The sequence below is a fragment of the Macrobrachium rosenbergii genome, chromosome 7 (genome assembly GCF_040412425.1).
Source record: "Macrobrachium rosenbergii isolate ZJJX-2024 chromosome 7, ASM4041242v1, whole genome shotgun sequence".
In the NCBI taxonomy this organism is placed as follows: domain Eukaryota; kingdom Metazoa; phylum Arthropoda; class Malacostraca; order Decapoda; family Palaemonidae; genus Macrobrachium; species Macrobrachium rosenbergii.
In genome coordinates this window covers 42,437,290-42,453,945 of record NC_089747.1, presented here as the reverse complement: position 1 = coordinate 42,453,945, position 16,656 = coordinate 42,437,290, and the positions used below count along the sequence as shown (strand labels likewise).

Here is a 16,656-nt window from a genome sequence, read left to right as displayed (position 1 = left end):
TTCATTTTTTATCTTTTCACTGACGCAGTTTATAAATAATTATAATAATAATAATAATAATAATAATAATAATAATAATAATAATAATAATAATAATAATAATAATAATAATTTATCGTGAATAATATTTCACAATCCATACAAGAGTTTGAATTGTTCATCTTTTACTGTTTCCGAAGAATTTGAATTTCATAATGCATGTGGGTTTCTAAAGGATGCTAAAGAGAGAGAGAGAGAGAGAGAGAGAGAGAGAGAGAGAGAGAGAGAGAGAGAGAGAGAGAGTTTACGGACACCATGATCAACTGACGTTTACGGAAAATCATGATCAACTGAAAAACGTTTACGGAAAATCATAAGAAACTTGAAAAAGAGAGAGAGAGAGAGAGAGAGAGAGAGATGATCAACTGAGTAAGAAAAGAGAGAGAGAGAGAGAGAGAGAGAGAGAGAGAGAGAGAGAGAGAGAGAGAGAGAATTGTCAGACATCAAGATTAACTGATATTTAAAAAAATCTTGAAAATTTTAAGAATGATGGAGAGAGAGAGAGAGAGAGAGAGAGAGAGAGAGAATTGAGAGATCAAGATATTAAAGAAAATTTTAAGAAAAGAGAGAGAGAGAGAGAGAGAGAGAGAGAGAGAGAGAGTCTTAGGACACCAAGATTAACTGACATTTAAAAAGATCTTGAGAAACTCGAAAAATGGAGAGAGAGAGAGAGAGAGAGAGAGAGAGAGAGAGAGAGAGAGAGAGAGAGAGAGAGAGAGAGAGAGAGAGAGCATACTTACGAAAGGATATGTTACATAATAATGTGGGTATCAATACATGAAAAAAATGAATGGACAAATTAACAATAAAGGCAACCCAATATCTTTATCTTGTCCAGGCCTGATGGACACGAAAACTCATCTCTTGAAATTTGACAAATGGAAAAAAAAAATAATAATTAACAAGTAAAAAATGCGCCGAAGTTTCTTCGGGGCAATCGAGTTTTCTGTACAGCGTATAGTGAAGGCCACCGAAAATAGATCTACCTTTCGGTGGTCTCGGTATGATGCTGTATGAGCAGCGGCCCATGAAACTTTAACCATGGCCCGGTGGTGGCCTGTCCTATACCGTTCCCTGAAGTACGATTGTGGCTAAATTTAATCTTAAATAAAATCAAAGCTACCGAGGCTAGAAGGCTGAATTTTGGTATGTTTGACGATTGGAGGGTGGATGATCAACATACCAATTTGCAGCCCTCTAGCCTCAGTAGTTTTTAAGATCTGAGGGCGTACAGAAACAGTACGGATGGACAGAAAACTACAAATGAGGGAGAGAATTTCAAAACATAAAATTGATTCTCTTTCATAATTCTTAAGTAAGAATGATTTATGAAATGTATTTTAACTAAATCTGGTAATAATTCCACTTTTATTGAGTTAAGGGATTATCCATTAAATGTTCATTCCAAAAATATAGACAATACTTTCACAACAAGAGAAAAACAACCCCTCTTAACAATAAAGGTTTATTGATCATTCCAGTACAAAACTATGATTTCGCAACAAGAGAAAAACAACCTCTCTTAGCAAGAGAGGTTTGTTGGTCTTTCCAGTACAAAATTATGTTTTCAAAACAAGAGACAAAACAACCTTTCTTAAAAATACAGGTTTACTGATCTTTCCAGTACAAAACAACGCTTTCATAACAAGAGAAAAACAACCTCTCTTAGCAGGAGAGGTTTGTTGATCATTCCAGTACAAAACAATGCTTTCACAACAAAAGACAAACAACCTCTCTTCACAAGAGAGGTCAACTGATCTTTCCAGTTACGAAAGCTTGTGTAAATATGGACCGATCTTTCTCACCAATTTCGACTAAACTTCTCCCCCCCACCTCGCCCCCGAATGGAATACTTCACCCCAGAAGACCATTTCAATCCAGACCTAACGCAAGGAAATCCATTCGAACAAATGACCAGGCGCCATTAAGTTTAAGCGTATCGTTCGCTGATTAAATTGTTTCACTTTTCCCTCGCATCGGCTGCGTTCTTTATGTCAAGATCTCTGGTGGCTTAAAAGAAAATTTAAAACACACTTTTTCACTGATTCCAGTGTCTCCTGGGCCTCGTTGTGAACCATTGCTATTCTTGTCAGACTCTGAGAGTCACCAGACAGAGAGAGAGAGAGAGAGAGAGAGAGAGAGAGAGAGAGAGAGAGAGAGAGAGGAGCAGTTATCAACAGTCATGCAACGAGAGATGTGAAGGGTTAGAAGTTAGAGAGAGAGAGAGAGAGAGAGAGAGAGAGAGAGAGAGAGAGAGAGAGAGAGAGAGAGAGAGAGAGAGAGAGAGTTATCAACAGTCATGCAAGAGAGACATGGAGAGCTCTGAGAGAGAGAGAGAGAGAGAGAGAGAGAGAGAGAGAGAGAGAGAGAGAGAGCGTAGGAGCAGTTATCAACAGTCATGCAACGAGAGACATGGAGGGTTGGAAGCTCTGAGAGAGAGAGAGAGAGAGAGAGAGAGAGAGAGAGAGAGAGAGAGAGAGAGAGAGAGAGAGAGAGGAAGCAGTTATCAACAGTCATGCAACGAGAGATGTGAAGGGTTGAAGCTGAGAGAGAGAGAGAGAGAGAGAGAGAGAGAGAGAGAGAGAGAGAGAGAGAGAGAGAGAGAGAGAGAGAGAGAGAGAGAGCGAAGAAGCAGTTATCAACAGTGATGCAACAAGAGAGAGAGAGAGAGAGAGAGAGAGAGAGAGAGCAATGCTTACAAACCCTGCCCCCAAAAAAAAAAAAAAAAAAATAGAGGGAACTGAAAAATCCGATATTTTCTTCCAAAGGACAAATTTCCATCGCGGTAAACTTCACCGTAGATAAAATCCCAAAATCCCTTTTTAATGGACTTTTCGAAGACCATAAAAGAAGGACTCTTTGTGATTCCATGCTTATTCTTGAAGTCGTCTACGAGATTTGGGGGAGGAGAAAAAACCCTCAGGCGTGAAATTTGAGTCATGCTGATCGTTTTCGAATAGGACTCCATTGTGGAGGTTGGGATAAAATGCGACTTGCTAAAGAATACAGAATGTTTTTCCATTGTACGGCAGTTGGTTCAAGTATTTTAAGAGCAGGACTATAAAAGTGGAACATGAAAGAATATGTTTTCTTTGATTCTTTGAGGCATATAATGTTCCTTTCAAACGTATTTGGAGAAAACAGATTAAAATAAAAGCATTGTTCTGCTCTAAGGGATTTCCTTTACAGAGTGGCTGAAGATTAGACTTCATTCATTTGCTGCTACAAATGAATAAAGTTATTCATCGTGACCACTTTCCACTGACATCATAACATCAAAATACAAAAAATAGTTAAACAATGGAGGCTTCATAAAAGAGGTAATTTACCGAAATGTTCGTAAATTGTGAAAAAGGGCTTTTGAAAACAGTACATATAAAACAAATAAAAATGACAAATGACTTTCTTGAAAATGCTTCTTAATAATTTGATGTCATGACTATGTGTATATATATATATATATATATATATATATATATATATATATATATATATATATATATATATATATATATATATAATATATATATATATATATATATATATATATATATATATATATATATATATATATATATATATATATATATATATATATATATATATATATATATATATATATATATATATATATATATATATATAACCTGATTCACGAAGATATGGAATGTGATGAAAGTATCAATAAAGGCAAATGCCACGAAGAAAAAATGAAACAACGGAGTGGTTGCTAGGCCTTTCGACATACGGTCCTTTACTTAGCAGACTGATGAAAAATATAAAAATAAGTTCACAAGAAAGCTTGTGTAATTGACAGATGACATACAGGTATCCCTGAGGATGGGGATTGTATGGAACAGATGCACCTAGAATGCAATACAGACTGACTTTTATAAAAAGAGGGGCAGTCCAAGCATGGAATTTTATATATTATGTTGTTGCTTTCCTTATGGATATTTTTCATTAACATTCCTTCTAGTGTGTTATTATAGGGAAAAACCAGGTTGACATTAAAAGATTTTAACAATGATTTTATGATTTCATTAATCACCATAAGTATTCTGTCAAAACTAGGCAGACATCCAATGCAATATTCATTCATTTAAGTGAAAACTCACACAGGATCAACTGGGCAGACAGTTCAGTGATTGCCAGATCAAAAGATTTCTCTTCACGAAATCTTTTTGAATCTGCTATTATACAGCTTACTTCCAAATTGAATTGCAACCTTGGCCCTGGACCTGTTTTAGTACAATGTTTAAGAATGACATTAAAGATAAAATCACTGACTTGAATACTAATTAGTTACCTTATATATGTGTTCTATGTATTCATATGTTTAATAGTTTTTTGAAAATGTTCACTGTGCAAAAATTGTTATTGCTTACCTAAAGGAGAAAATGTGTTGTACTTTTATACACATGTAAACAGCTTATTCACTCCAAGGTCATTTTTTGTGGGTAATCTCTTCCCCTGTATAATCCTTTAATTGACTCCTCCCTACTTTTGAGCCACTTGGGCCTAATACTTTGTAAAACCTCTCAAAAGATTTACCTTTGTTTTGGTAGATCCACTAATTGTTTAACTGTGCTCGATTCTAGGTGCATCTGTTTATTATAATCCCCATCCTCAGGGATTTGTGAATATCATCTGTCAATTACACGAGCTTTCTTGTAAAGTTATTTTTATATTTTTCATCAGTCTGCCAGTAAAGGACCGTGTGTCGAAAGGCCTAGCAACCAATCCGTTGTTTCATTTTTCCTTCGTGGCATTTGCCTTTTTATATATATATATATATATATATATATATATATATATATATATATATATATATATATATAAATATATATATATATATACAAATATATATACATACAGCATATATATGTACAATATTTAGATGGATAGATATATACATAACAATCCATACAGACAATGAAAAAATAAATAGATATATTGGTAAAGAAAGAAAGAAAGAAAGAAAGATAGAATGAAGTGTATAAAACAGTGAATAAAACAAAAAATGCTTTCTCACGATACACTCACCAAATCTGATTATGGCGCGGAAGCCCTTGACAAGTAATTGCGCACAAGACATCCTTATACTCGAAGATTTGAAATCTGGTAATGGGTTTTCCATCGCGCTGTAAAAAAAAATAAAAAAAAAAGTCATACAAATTCGAATGTGCTTAGTAAGGACTGGGCCCCTCGCTTTGAAGAATGGTTGGAAAAATCTTTGTGTGTGTGTGTGTGTGCGCGCGCGTGTGCGTGTGTGTGTGTGTGCGGGCTTGAGAGTGTGAGTATGTGTTTGTGGACAAGCGAGTTTTTTCTCTGCGTTTGAGTTTTTCTAAAAAACAATCTTTTGAGGAGTTTATATATACAAATATATATTATATATATACAAATAAATGTATATATATATATATATATATATATATATATATATATATATATATATATATATATATATATATATATATATATATATATATATATATATATAAATTTCTGACTCACAACGGGACCGAACCGGTCTTTCGAGTTAAGAGGTCCAGGGCATTAACAATTCGGACGCAACCTCGACTCTCACTCAAAAGACCGGGGTTCGGTCCCGTGGTGAGTCAGAAACTTATTTCTGCGAAACACGTTTCCATGTGTTCATTTCCATTATGTATATATATGTACAGTATGTATATATATATATATATATATATATATATATATATATATATATATATATATATACATACTGTATATATATACATATACATATAAACTGGCTGACACCTTTCAGTATCTCGATCATATTCCGACACTTTCCGGAAGCCATGAAAATTTTAAGGAGCGGCCAGTCTCCCAAAGTTATTAAAAGAAAGAAAAGTTATTAAAAGAAAAAAAAAGTTATTAAAAGTTATCCGCAATAAAGCAGAAGTTTCTCGAGGAATTTGGGGCCTAATACATTCTGAGACTGTTACACACTACCTTCATTATTTATTGTTTGCTGTTAAAACTTTGGCGTAGCCTCCGAGGTGGGCCAAAGTTTGGAGGGAACTGCGTGCTATTATTATTATTATTATTTTTTTATCGTTGTTATTTTTTCTATCATCATGATTATCAGTAACATAATCATCTTATGGATCGTATTATTCGTATTACAAATTTTTTTATTATTATTATTATTATTATTATTATTATTATTATTATTATTAGAGCATTCGTATGTTATTGGATGTTAATAGTGCTATTATTATTATCATTATTGTTATTATTATTAATGCATTCGTATATTATTGTAGGTTAATAGTGCAATTATCATTATTATTATTATTATTAGTGCATTCGTATATTATTGCAGTTTAATAGTGCAATTATTATTTTTATTATTATTATTAATTTAATTCAACTCAGCACCATAACTACAATGAGAATCCTGAACTATCATCATAATTATAATCATAATGATCATAATCGGAAGTATACCTCATCCACCACCAATTAAGACGCAAAAGAGTCACGACAATCCTTCGTTGATCATCTGAAATAACTTTCTCCTTCGCCCTTTGTGACCTAGTTTGACCTCAGGAGCCCTTACCTGGGCAGAGAAAATGCCCTCAGCCTGTAATTTACAGCGCATCAATTATGAAAAATGGTCGTAGTTCGCTTCAAAAAAAAAAAAAAAAAAAAAAAAAAAAAAAAAAATTGTAAAGAAAAGTTGGCTTTTGTGATGAGAACAATTTAGGCAAGTCTCAACAAATGCAGAGAGAGAGAGAGAGAGAGAGAGAGAGAGAGAGAGAGAGAGAGAGAGAGAGAGAGAGAGAGAGTTGCTTTGTGATGAGAACAATTTAGGCAAGTCTCAACAAATGCAGGAGAGAGAGAGAGAGAGAGAGAGAGAGAGAGAGAGAGAGAGAGAGAGAGAGAGTTGCTTTTGTGTTGAGAACAATTCGTAGGCCAGTCTCAACAAATGCAGAGAGAGAGAGAGAGAGAGAGAGAGAGAGAGAGAGAGAGAGAGAGAGAGAGAGAGAGAGAGAGAGCTGCTTTGTGTTGAGAACAATTGTAGGCAAGTCTCAACAAATGGAGAGAGAGAGAGAGAGAGAGAGAGAGAGAGAGAGAGAGAGAGAGAGAGAGAGAGAGAGAGAGAGAGAGAGAGAGAGAGAGAGAGAGAGAGCTGCTCTGGTGGTGAGAACACTTCGTAGGCAAGTCTCAACAAATGCAGAGAGAGAGAGAGAGAGAGAGAGAGAGAGAGAGAGAGAGAGAGAGAGAGAGAGAGAGAGAGAGAGAGCTGCTTTTGGTGGTGAGAACAATTCTGTAGGCCAGTCTCAACAAATGCAGAGAGAGAGAGAGAGAGAGAGAGAGAGAGAGAGAGAGAGAGAGAGAGAGAGATTGTTTTTTGTGTTGAGAACAATTTGTAGGCCAGTCTCTCAGTAGAGAGAGAGAGAGAGAGAGACCTTTGATGAGAGAGAGAGAGAGAGAGAGAGAGAGAGAGAGATCTTGCTTTTTTGCATGAGAACTTCCAGTCTTCAACAAATGGTCTGGAGAGAGAGAGAGAGATTTGTCGAGCTTATTGTGTTGAGAACACAGGCTACGTCTCAACTCCTGTTAGAGTTCTCAGATGAGCTGAGAGAGAGAGATTGAAGAGAGAGAGAGATTATCGATGTTGCTTTTGTGTTGTGGATTAATGTCCAGTCTCAACAAATGCGAGTCCTGAGAGAGAGAGAGAGAGATTAGAGAGAGAGAGAGAGAGAGCTTTTGATAAGAGAGTTCCATGATGTTTTTTGTGTTGAGAACAATTGTAGGCCAGTCTCATCAAATGCGGAGAGAGAGAGAGAGAGAGAGAGATGAGAGAAGAGAGAGAGAGAGAGAGAGCTGATTTAGTGGTGAGACTATATCAATCTCAACAAATGTAGAAGAACAGAGAGAGAGAGAGTCCTTAAGAGAGAGAGAGAGAGAGAGAGAGAGAGTTATATATCTTAGTTTAACCAGACCACTGGGCGATCAACAGCTCTCCTTAGGGCTGGACCGAAGGATTAGATTATTATATTAAGAACCAACTGGTTCAGCAATGGGACCTACAGCTTATTTGGGATCCGAACCACATTATGACGAGAAATGAATTTCTATCACCAGAAATTTCTCTAATTCTTCATTAGCCGGTAGGAGACAACATGGGCCAACAGCATGCTATTTTGACAATAGAATCCATTTGCCAACGAAGAAGAGAGAGAGAGAGAGAGAGAGAGAGAGAGAGAGAGAGAGAGAGAGAGAGAGAGAGAGAGAGAATCATTTGTGTTTTGAGAAGTTCTAAGGCAAGTCTCAACAAATCGAAGAAGAGAGAGAGAAACATGAATCTCTTCAATCAGCATGATTAGAGAGAGAGAGACAGAGAGATTAAATATTTTGGGAAAAAATAATAAAATAAATAATGCAAAATTACACTTTATAATCTCCACAAAAAAAAATGAACAATTCCTAAATTAGTATGACTCAAAAATTCTAATAATATAAATTTGAAAAAGAAAACACCCCCAAAACTCCACAACCTCGAGTTGAAAATCCATTAACAATAATATCAATATTACAAATCAATGTTCACAAATTCGATGAGCTTCAAAAACAAGAGATGAAATGACTACGAAATATAATCACAGAGAATATAGTGCCGAACAAGCCTGCTTTGTTTATCAATTGCCTGCAAGCTCCCGGTTGACAAACAACGCCAGTAGCCGATACCGGGTAATTGCAAGCGTCAATGGATGTGACTCAGGAAGCCAATAATGAACAGGGTAACATCCTCGATGCTTGTGTATGTCAGTGGATCATAGATCTCTTCATATAGCGAGTGGAGGAGATAAGTTGTGGGTCGATCGTGGAGGCGCCATGTTTCCTAAAAGGTCATGTTCACTATTTAGTCTCCTGGGCTATCTGGCTACCTTAGGGAATGCCAGGTTATGACTCTAATTAATAGAATAGAATAGAATATAGGATTTACGCCCAACACCAAGCATTGGGACCTACGAGGTCATTTATGGCTGAAATGTAAACTGAAAGTAGAAAAGTTTGAGAGGTGTAACAGGAGGAAAACCTCAAAGCAGTTGCACTGTGAATCAATTGTTAGGAGAGGGTGGAAAGTCAGATGGAAAAAAGAGAATTTGAACGGAAATGCAGTAAAAGGAATGAAAGGGGTTGCGGCTAGGGGCCGAAGGGGCGCTGCTAAGGACCTTAAGTAATGCCTACAGTGCACCGCATGAGATGCACTGACGCCATTATCCCACTGTGAGGACTCTAATTAAGCAACACCAGTGGGAAAACTGCAGACATACGCGGCCCTAATTTTTAAACATCTTACTGCCATACATTGAACAGGTAGACCCAGCATCTGTGGCAAAAAATGACATCACACATTCCTAAGGTCGTGTGCCCCACAAGACAACACAGTCTTGCTCCTGGGCAGCCCGTAAAATCGGTTTCCTGGGTATCTTTTTTATTATTATTATTATTATTATTATTATTATTATTATTATTATTATTATTATTATTATGCAGAAGATGAACCCTACTCATATGGAACAAGCCCACCACAGAGGCCACTGACTTGAAATTCAAAGCTTCCAAAGAATATGGTGTACATTAGAAAGAAGTATGAGGTAAAGAAAAATATAGAAAGAAGAGATTCACTTATTAAATAATAAAAAAAATGATTTAACAATTTAATGAATAGATATAACTGTAATTGTTTATTAAAATGCAAGGAGAATTGTATTAAAGTGGTAATGCATTGCACATTGGCTTGAACTTTTGAAGTTTCAGTTACATGAAATCCTCAGGGAGACAGTTCCACAGTCCAGTGGTGTGAGGAATAAAGGACCTCTGGAACTGAGAAGTTCGACAAAGAGGCACATTTGCAGCATATTGGTGCTTGTTGTTCAGCAGCACCAATATATGCTCCAGACTTGATAAGCGAAGTTATACAGCACTAGGTCTGGTCACTACTGGTACGTGGATAAAGGGACGTCATTGATTGCCAATCAGTCTGACGTATAGCCAACGTAGCCATCTTCAGTAGCACAGATTTAGGCTACCAAAAGACCTCAGGACCCTGGTATTACCGCCAATGGGAAACAAAGAAGCCTGAGAAGTTAATAGAAGTGCCTGATGAATATTATAACAATCACACAAAATATTCAAATATGGCTCGGTCAAGTAAAGAGAATGGAAGAGGACGACGATGTATAATTGCAAGTCTTGAAAGGAAAAGGAGACATAAAAATTTTTGGCTAGGTGGAGGACACAAGAAGTATTAGAAAAGGGCAAAATACTTTGCATCTCAGTCGAGACAATCTTTTGAGCTACTGATGCTAAGGAAGGTTTCTGCACAATGGTTTCATCCTCAGTTCGCCAGATAAGAGATGAACACTACAGTGACTCATGTCTCTTTTTTGGGGGGAGGGGGGGGAGGGGTTTACCCATTTTAAAGGAAACGGGTTATTAGTGGAAAAATATCTCTTCACTTGGCTTATCTTGTGCTTTTCTATAAATCTGTTTCTGATAGATATCGGCAGTGTTGGGAATCCTGGACCAGTGAGTTAGGCATTACTAGGAAAGGTTGGCATCCCTGATCTTCGACCAATGTTTACATGAAGCATTTTGTGCGAAATAAACATCAAAAGAATAAAAAATCTATTGAATAAAAAATTGAAAAACCAATCTCGGCAACGCAAAGCAAGAGAAAGAAGAAACCAAATTAACAAAATAAAGAACGAGAGGCGGACTAAAGTCACTAGTTGGCAAAATCCCTCCATCTTTATGTGCAAGTTTTAATGAGGAAATAATGCTCAATCACGGGCCCCCCCGAATGCAAAAAGCAAACGAAAAATGTTCAGGTGACAAAACTCAATTTCACACGCGGGCGCTGACAAAATGCTTTGACAAGTAGCCTCGTCAGCGTTTCTTGCTGATGGCGACTTAGTTTTTTTCTTAGGAAATTTTGACAGACAAGGGTTTTCTATTCTGAATGAAAGTTATTCATTTAGATTCTTTATAAATGGAGGATATCTCTATATATTATATAGGTATATATATATATATATATATATATATATATATATATATATATATATATATATATATATATATATATATATATATATATATATGACAGTTGTTATAGATAACTGCTTGCAGTTTAGACTCACAAATATTATCCTGAGATATTCCTTAGTATCATAATTCTCAATGAGAATTATACTGTAACTGATAAATGCCACGGCCCCAACCAGGATTCGAACCTGGGCATTTGGCTTACATACAGTGGTAAACAGTTGATTTCGCCATTTGACTATCAAGATATATATATATATATATATATATATATATATATATTATATATATATATATATATATATATATATACATCTAAACACTGGAATACATACGTATGTATCTGTATTTGGGGATATACATGTACGTATCAATCCCATATCCATTCAATTTTACCTGAGAATTCCACGGGCGGATTAATATTGTATATTCGGCGGAATCCTTTTCCATTTCATCTATTCCCCCTTTCGCTCCTATTCATCTTTCCTTCGAATCTCTCTCACGCATGGACCGCCCGCCATTTCTTTTTGCCTTTATTCTATGCCTTCCTTCCTTTCTGCTCCTCTTCCCTCTCCATCGTTTCACTTTCTCTTTTCCTCCTATTCCTCTCTCGGGTTCCCCCTCTTCCTCATTTCCTTCTTCTCCTTCTTCTTCTTTCGTGTCCCCTTCTTTCCCCCACTAATCTTTTCCTCCCTTTTCTCCTCGTTTTCTCTCTTCGTTTTTTTCATTCTCCTTCTTCTTCTTCTTCTTCTTCTCTCATTTTCTCCTTTCTCGCCCTCGTTTCCCATCTCCTTCTCCTTCGGTTCTTCTCTTCTTTCTCTTCCTCGTTTCCCCTCCTCTCTTTTATTTTTACCTGGTTTTCCCTCTTCTTCTTCTCTTTCTTCTACGTCGTTTTCCCTCCTCTTCTTCTCTCTCCTTTTTCTCCAACGTCTCCCCTTCCTCTTTTCCTTCTCTTCCCTCCTTTGCTCTCTTATCCTTTTTCTCCCGGTTTCCCCTCTTATTCACCTCCTCTCCTCTTCTCTCTCTCTCTCTCTCTCTCTCTCTATATATATATATATATATATATATATATATATATATATATATATATATATATATATATATATATATATATATATATATATATATATATATATATATATATATATATATATACATATATATCCACAATTGTTATTTCTTATTAGTAATCATGTACTGAAACCTTTATTTTCCTTTCCATGCACATATTTACACACACAAACAAACACACACACACACACACATACTGTATATATAAAGGTACATTTGCAATCTATAGATTGTAGGTTGTCCATGTGATAATAATAATAATAATTTCATTCTGTAATAATGTCCATCCTTATTCATAGCTTTCTCCCTTTTCCTTCTTAATACACCAGATTACATTCCATTCATTAATTTTTTTCCATCCTTTCCAGATTCATTATGGCTGAAAAATCTGAGCCAATTTTTGCTGAGAGAAAAAAATATGCCCAGTAAATGTCAAGTTGCAAAAGAGTATTTTAAACCTCCCGTCTTATTTCTTATTCAGAAATTACGTTTAAAGTGTCAAATGAATATGGCGCGAAATTTCTAATTCCAATTAGGTACACCGCATTATTTTCCAGCAAGTTTAATTAAAAAAGATATTGCCGTCGCTGAGAAAGACGAAATGCAGATGGTGAGCTCTGGCAACTCTCCCACGGAACAGGTTCGTTACGAGTTTGTTCACACTCCCGGCAGGGCTGCCAACCCTTCCGGGAACTGTCAGTTCACACATGTTGACAAAACCTTCGATAACTAAAGAGAATTTGATAACTGATTTATAAACATTTCTTGTCAGAAATGATGTTTTATACGATAGCTTGGTATTAAATTTTTGTTCATAAGCGAACTTGCATATAATGCAGTCTTTCATGCAATGACTTCCTGGGTGTTGAATTCATTACCTTTATAAGTATTTTTGTGAATACTATATCCTATCTTATACCTAGACTTCTCGTGCAGTTCCGAGCGCCAAAACAGAAATCTTTCGTCATCGTATAAAATATTAAGATTGGCAAATCCTTGCCCAAAAAACAAAATAGATACATTCTTCAGCATGGAAAATTAGCTTTTCTGTTGTGCAAGTAGAACCTCATAAGTTCCACCGAAGATGGAAAGCATTACTACCCTAAAACAATAATTCACCTTGCACTTTAATCATTTTTTATATTTCTATCTATTAATCTATTAATTTAGCCAATATTTTCTTTTTTAATAACTGATCTCTCCTCTCTGTATTTCCAGTTATCTTCTGTATCATTTCAAATGAGCACCATATTCCTTGGAAGCTTGAATTTCAAGCGAGTGGCCCCTGTGGGCTTGTCCCATATGAATAGGGGTTTATCTTCTAAATAATAATAATAATAATAATAATAATAATAATAATAATAATAATATCTACGTATTCTCAATTGATAAGAACGATTTGTTGTCTTAATAAATGGAAAACTATTTTCTCCACTAGACACAGCGGCATGTCTTTGCTAACTACCGCTGTGTATCATATTAACCTTTATCTCCTGAAGAAAATGACTTCTGGTTAGTAACACGGCATTATTATTGATCTTAAGAACGATAAACAAGTAAATCATGTATCTACAGAAAGTATCGATATTTCTCTATAATTACACCCAATTTATCATATCTCCAGAGGGATAAATTACCGTAATTAGCAAAACATTGCCCCAATCCATCGAGACATTAGGCCAAACTGACCGCGCATGCGCGGTAACTCGGCGTCACACGAGAATGCCCGCGCATGGATTCCTTCAGCTTGGTCGCTATGTTTTAGTTAAAAGATGAAGATATTGGCGTCAAAATTTTAGAAAGTAATATTAAAAGAACTCTTGATGACATAAACTGTGGGGTCTCACTGATCATGCGCAACTTTAGTTCCGCTGGATTCGCGCATGCGCGCTTGGTTCCAATCGCACGATAATGACCACTTATGGCTTCAGTCTGGTCGCTAACGAGTTGGCAAAAGATGCCAGTTTTGGCATCAAAATACCAGGAATTAGGAAATAAAATGGGTTCGTTTGGCCTCTGTCGCCCGGCTGACCATGCGCGACTTGAATTTCGATACGAAGAATGTGGCCACTAGGCCTAAAATTTCTACTGGTTCCTCAGACTATATAGGCCTAAATAACAACAGGTACTCCAGCTTCACGCCAGATATTAAGGCAATGTGGCGTCGGAATTTCGAGGCGCAACGCTAAAACATATCTACAAAAATTCATCCTTAAGGAGATAATTTTTTCTTTGATGAATTGGGTGTAATTACAGAGAAATATCGATACTTTCCAGTGACATATGATTTACATGCTTACCACATTTAAGATAAATAATAATGTCATGTTACCGCCAAAATCCATTTTTCTTCAGGAGATAAAGGCTTGGTTGACATACAGCCGGTAGTTGCCAAAGACATGCTTCTGTGTCTAGTAGAGAAAATAATTTCCAGTATTAATTAAAATGCATATTATTATTATTATTATTATTATTATTATTATTATTATTATTTCAGTAGACGAAACCTATTCACATGGAACAAGCACACCAAAGGGGGCACTGATTTGAAATTCAAGCTTCCAAAGATTGTCGGTTTCAACCTCCCACCGCAGCAGACCCCACACTGCAGCAGTAACTGATCATGATAAAAAGCCAGTGATTTTTCTTTCATCGCCCTAGGGGAGACGCGAACGCTCCACGACATCTGAGTGTCATGCCACGACATTATAACCTCTATACCAGCGGACCACAGAGACAAGAGCATGCATCTCCCCCAATCGCTTCAAGAGAGAGATCTAGTACGTTCCTCCAATCAGCTTTGCATCGAGGAAGTCTCACCTTGCTAATTCACTTGCAAAGCCATTCATTCGCCCCCTGCAATTACCAGGTATCGGCTTCCCCCGGGCTGTTAATCAACCGGAAGTTGGCAATTCATTAGCGAAGGCTGCTCGCTTTTTCGCTCATTGAGTCTCGTCGGCTACTCTTGGGAGTCATTGCAGAAATGGTATGGAACGTAAAGAGTGATTTTTGCCGTTTTGTGTAAATTAAACAATTCTTTGCCATTGTGCTTGCTGTTAGAGAATAGGACAGAATATAGAATTTAGGCCATTCAGAGCCGAAAGGGAAATTGAGAGTAAAGGGAGGTTTGAAAAGTAACAGGAGGAAAACTTTAGAGTTACACTAAAGTAAGTATAGCTTAGTTTTACCAGATCTGAGCTGATTAACAGCTCTCCTAGGGCTCATTACACTTATTTTACGTGGCTAAGAAACGGGACAATTGTGGAAGAGTATAGCGAGAAATGGTTCACCAGAAATAAATTCCTCTAACTCTTCATCAGCCGGCGGCGGGAATCGAACTCCGGCCCATCGAATGACGGTCTGAAGCTCAACCAACTCGGCCAACAAAGGGCTTTAGAGTTACACTAAGAATCAGCTATTAAGAGAGGGTGAAGAGTAAGGTGGAAGAAAGAGAATAAGAACGGAGGTACAGTAAAAGGAAAGTGACAGTGAAAAGGTTTGAAAGGTGTAACAAGAGGAAAACCTTTTTCAGTTGCACTATGAGTCAACTGTTAGGAGAGGATTGAGGACAGCAAGATGGAAGAAAGGGAATATGAAAGGAGGTAGAGTAAAAGGAATGAAAGGGGTTGCAACTAGGGGCCGAAGTGACACTGCAAAGAGCCTTAAGTAATGCCTACAGTGCACCGCATGAGGCGCACTGACGACACTACCCCCCTACGGGTATTATGCTCGTTGTTGAAAGGTTGAATGCATTTTCCCTGATCCCCGTAGGGAGTTAGTGCCGTCAGTGCACCTCATGCGGTGCACTGACGGCATTACTTAAGGTTCCTTGCAGCGTGGCTTCGGCTCCTAGCTGCAAACCCTTACGTTCCTTTTACTGTACCTCCTTTCATATTTCTCTTCCATCTTACTTTCCACCCTCTCCTAACAATTGACACAGTGCAACCTTTTACTGTCAACTTCCGTTTCAGCACTGAATGACCTCATAGGTCTCACCGCTTGGCCTTTGGCCCAAATTCTATATTCGATTTCAATTCATTTGCACTGATGCAAGATTGGAGAGAATTTTGTTTCAGTGACGGTATGTAAATTATAATAAAGAATTTATAGTCTTTGTAAGGTAAATTCTGTCATATTTCATCTAGAGTTTTCAAAAACGAATAACAGGTTCAATCAGGCGGATTTTACCAGTTATTACCCAAAAGAAAAAAAAATAAGATTTAAATCTGAAATTTATGAACCAAGTGAAGAGTAATTTATACATTTTTTTCTATATTAATTCCTCACTACCTTCGCAAAATTCAAATGATTTTTTCAAAATAAGAAAATTCATAAACTTGGAATTTACACATTTTTGTAAAGATATACAATATGTATATATATATATATATATATATATATATATATATATATATATTTATATTTATATAAATATATATATATATATATATA

At 36.4% G+C, this 16,656-nt stretch overlaps 1 protein-coding gene across 1 annotated transcript in view; it reads left to right on the top strand.

The window, feature by feature from the left end:
• Positions 1-5,096: 5,096 nt before the first annotated feature.
• LOC136840411 (octapeptide-repeat protein T2-like) overlaps positions 5,097-16,656 on the top strand; it is a 53,091-nt gene continuing 41,531 nt past the window's right edge. The window contains 2 exon segments of the mRNA XM_067107091.1: positions 5,097-5,163; positions 7,233-7,320. Coding sequence (XP_066963192.1) covers positions 5,097-5,163; positions 7,233-7,320 — 155 coding nt within the window.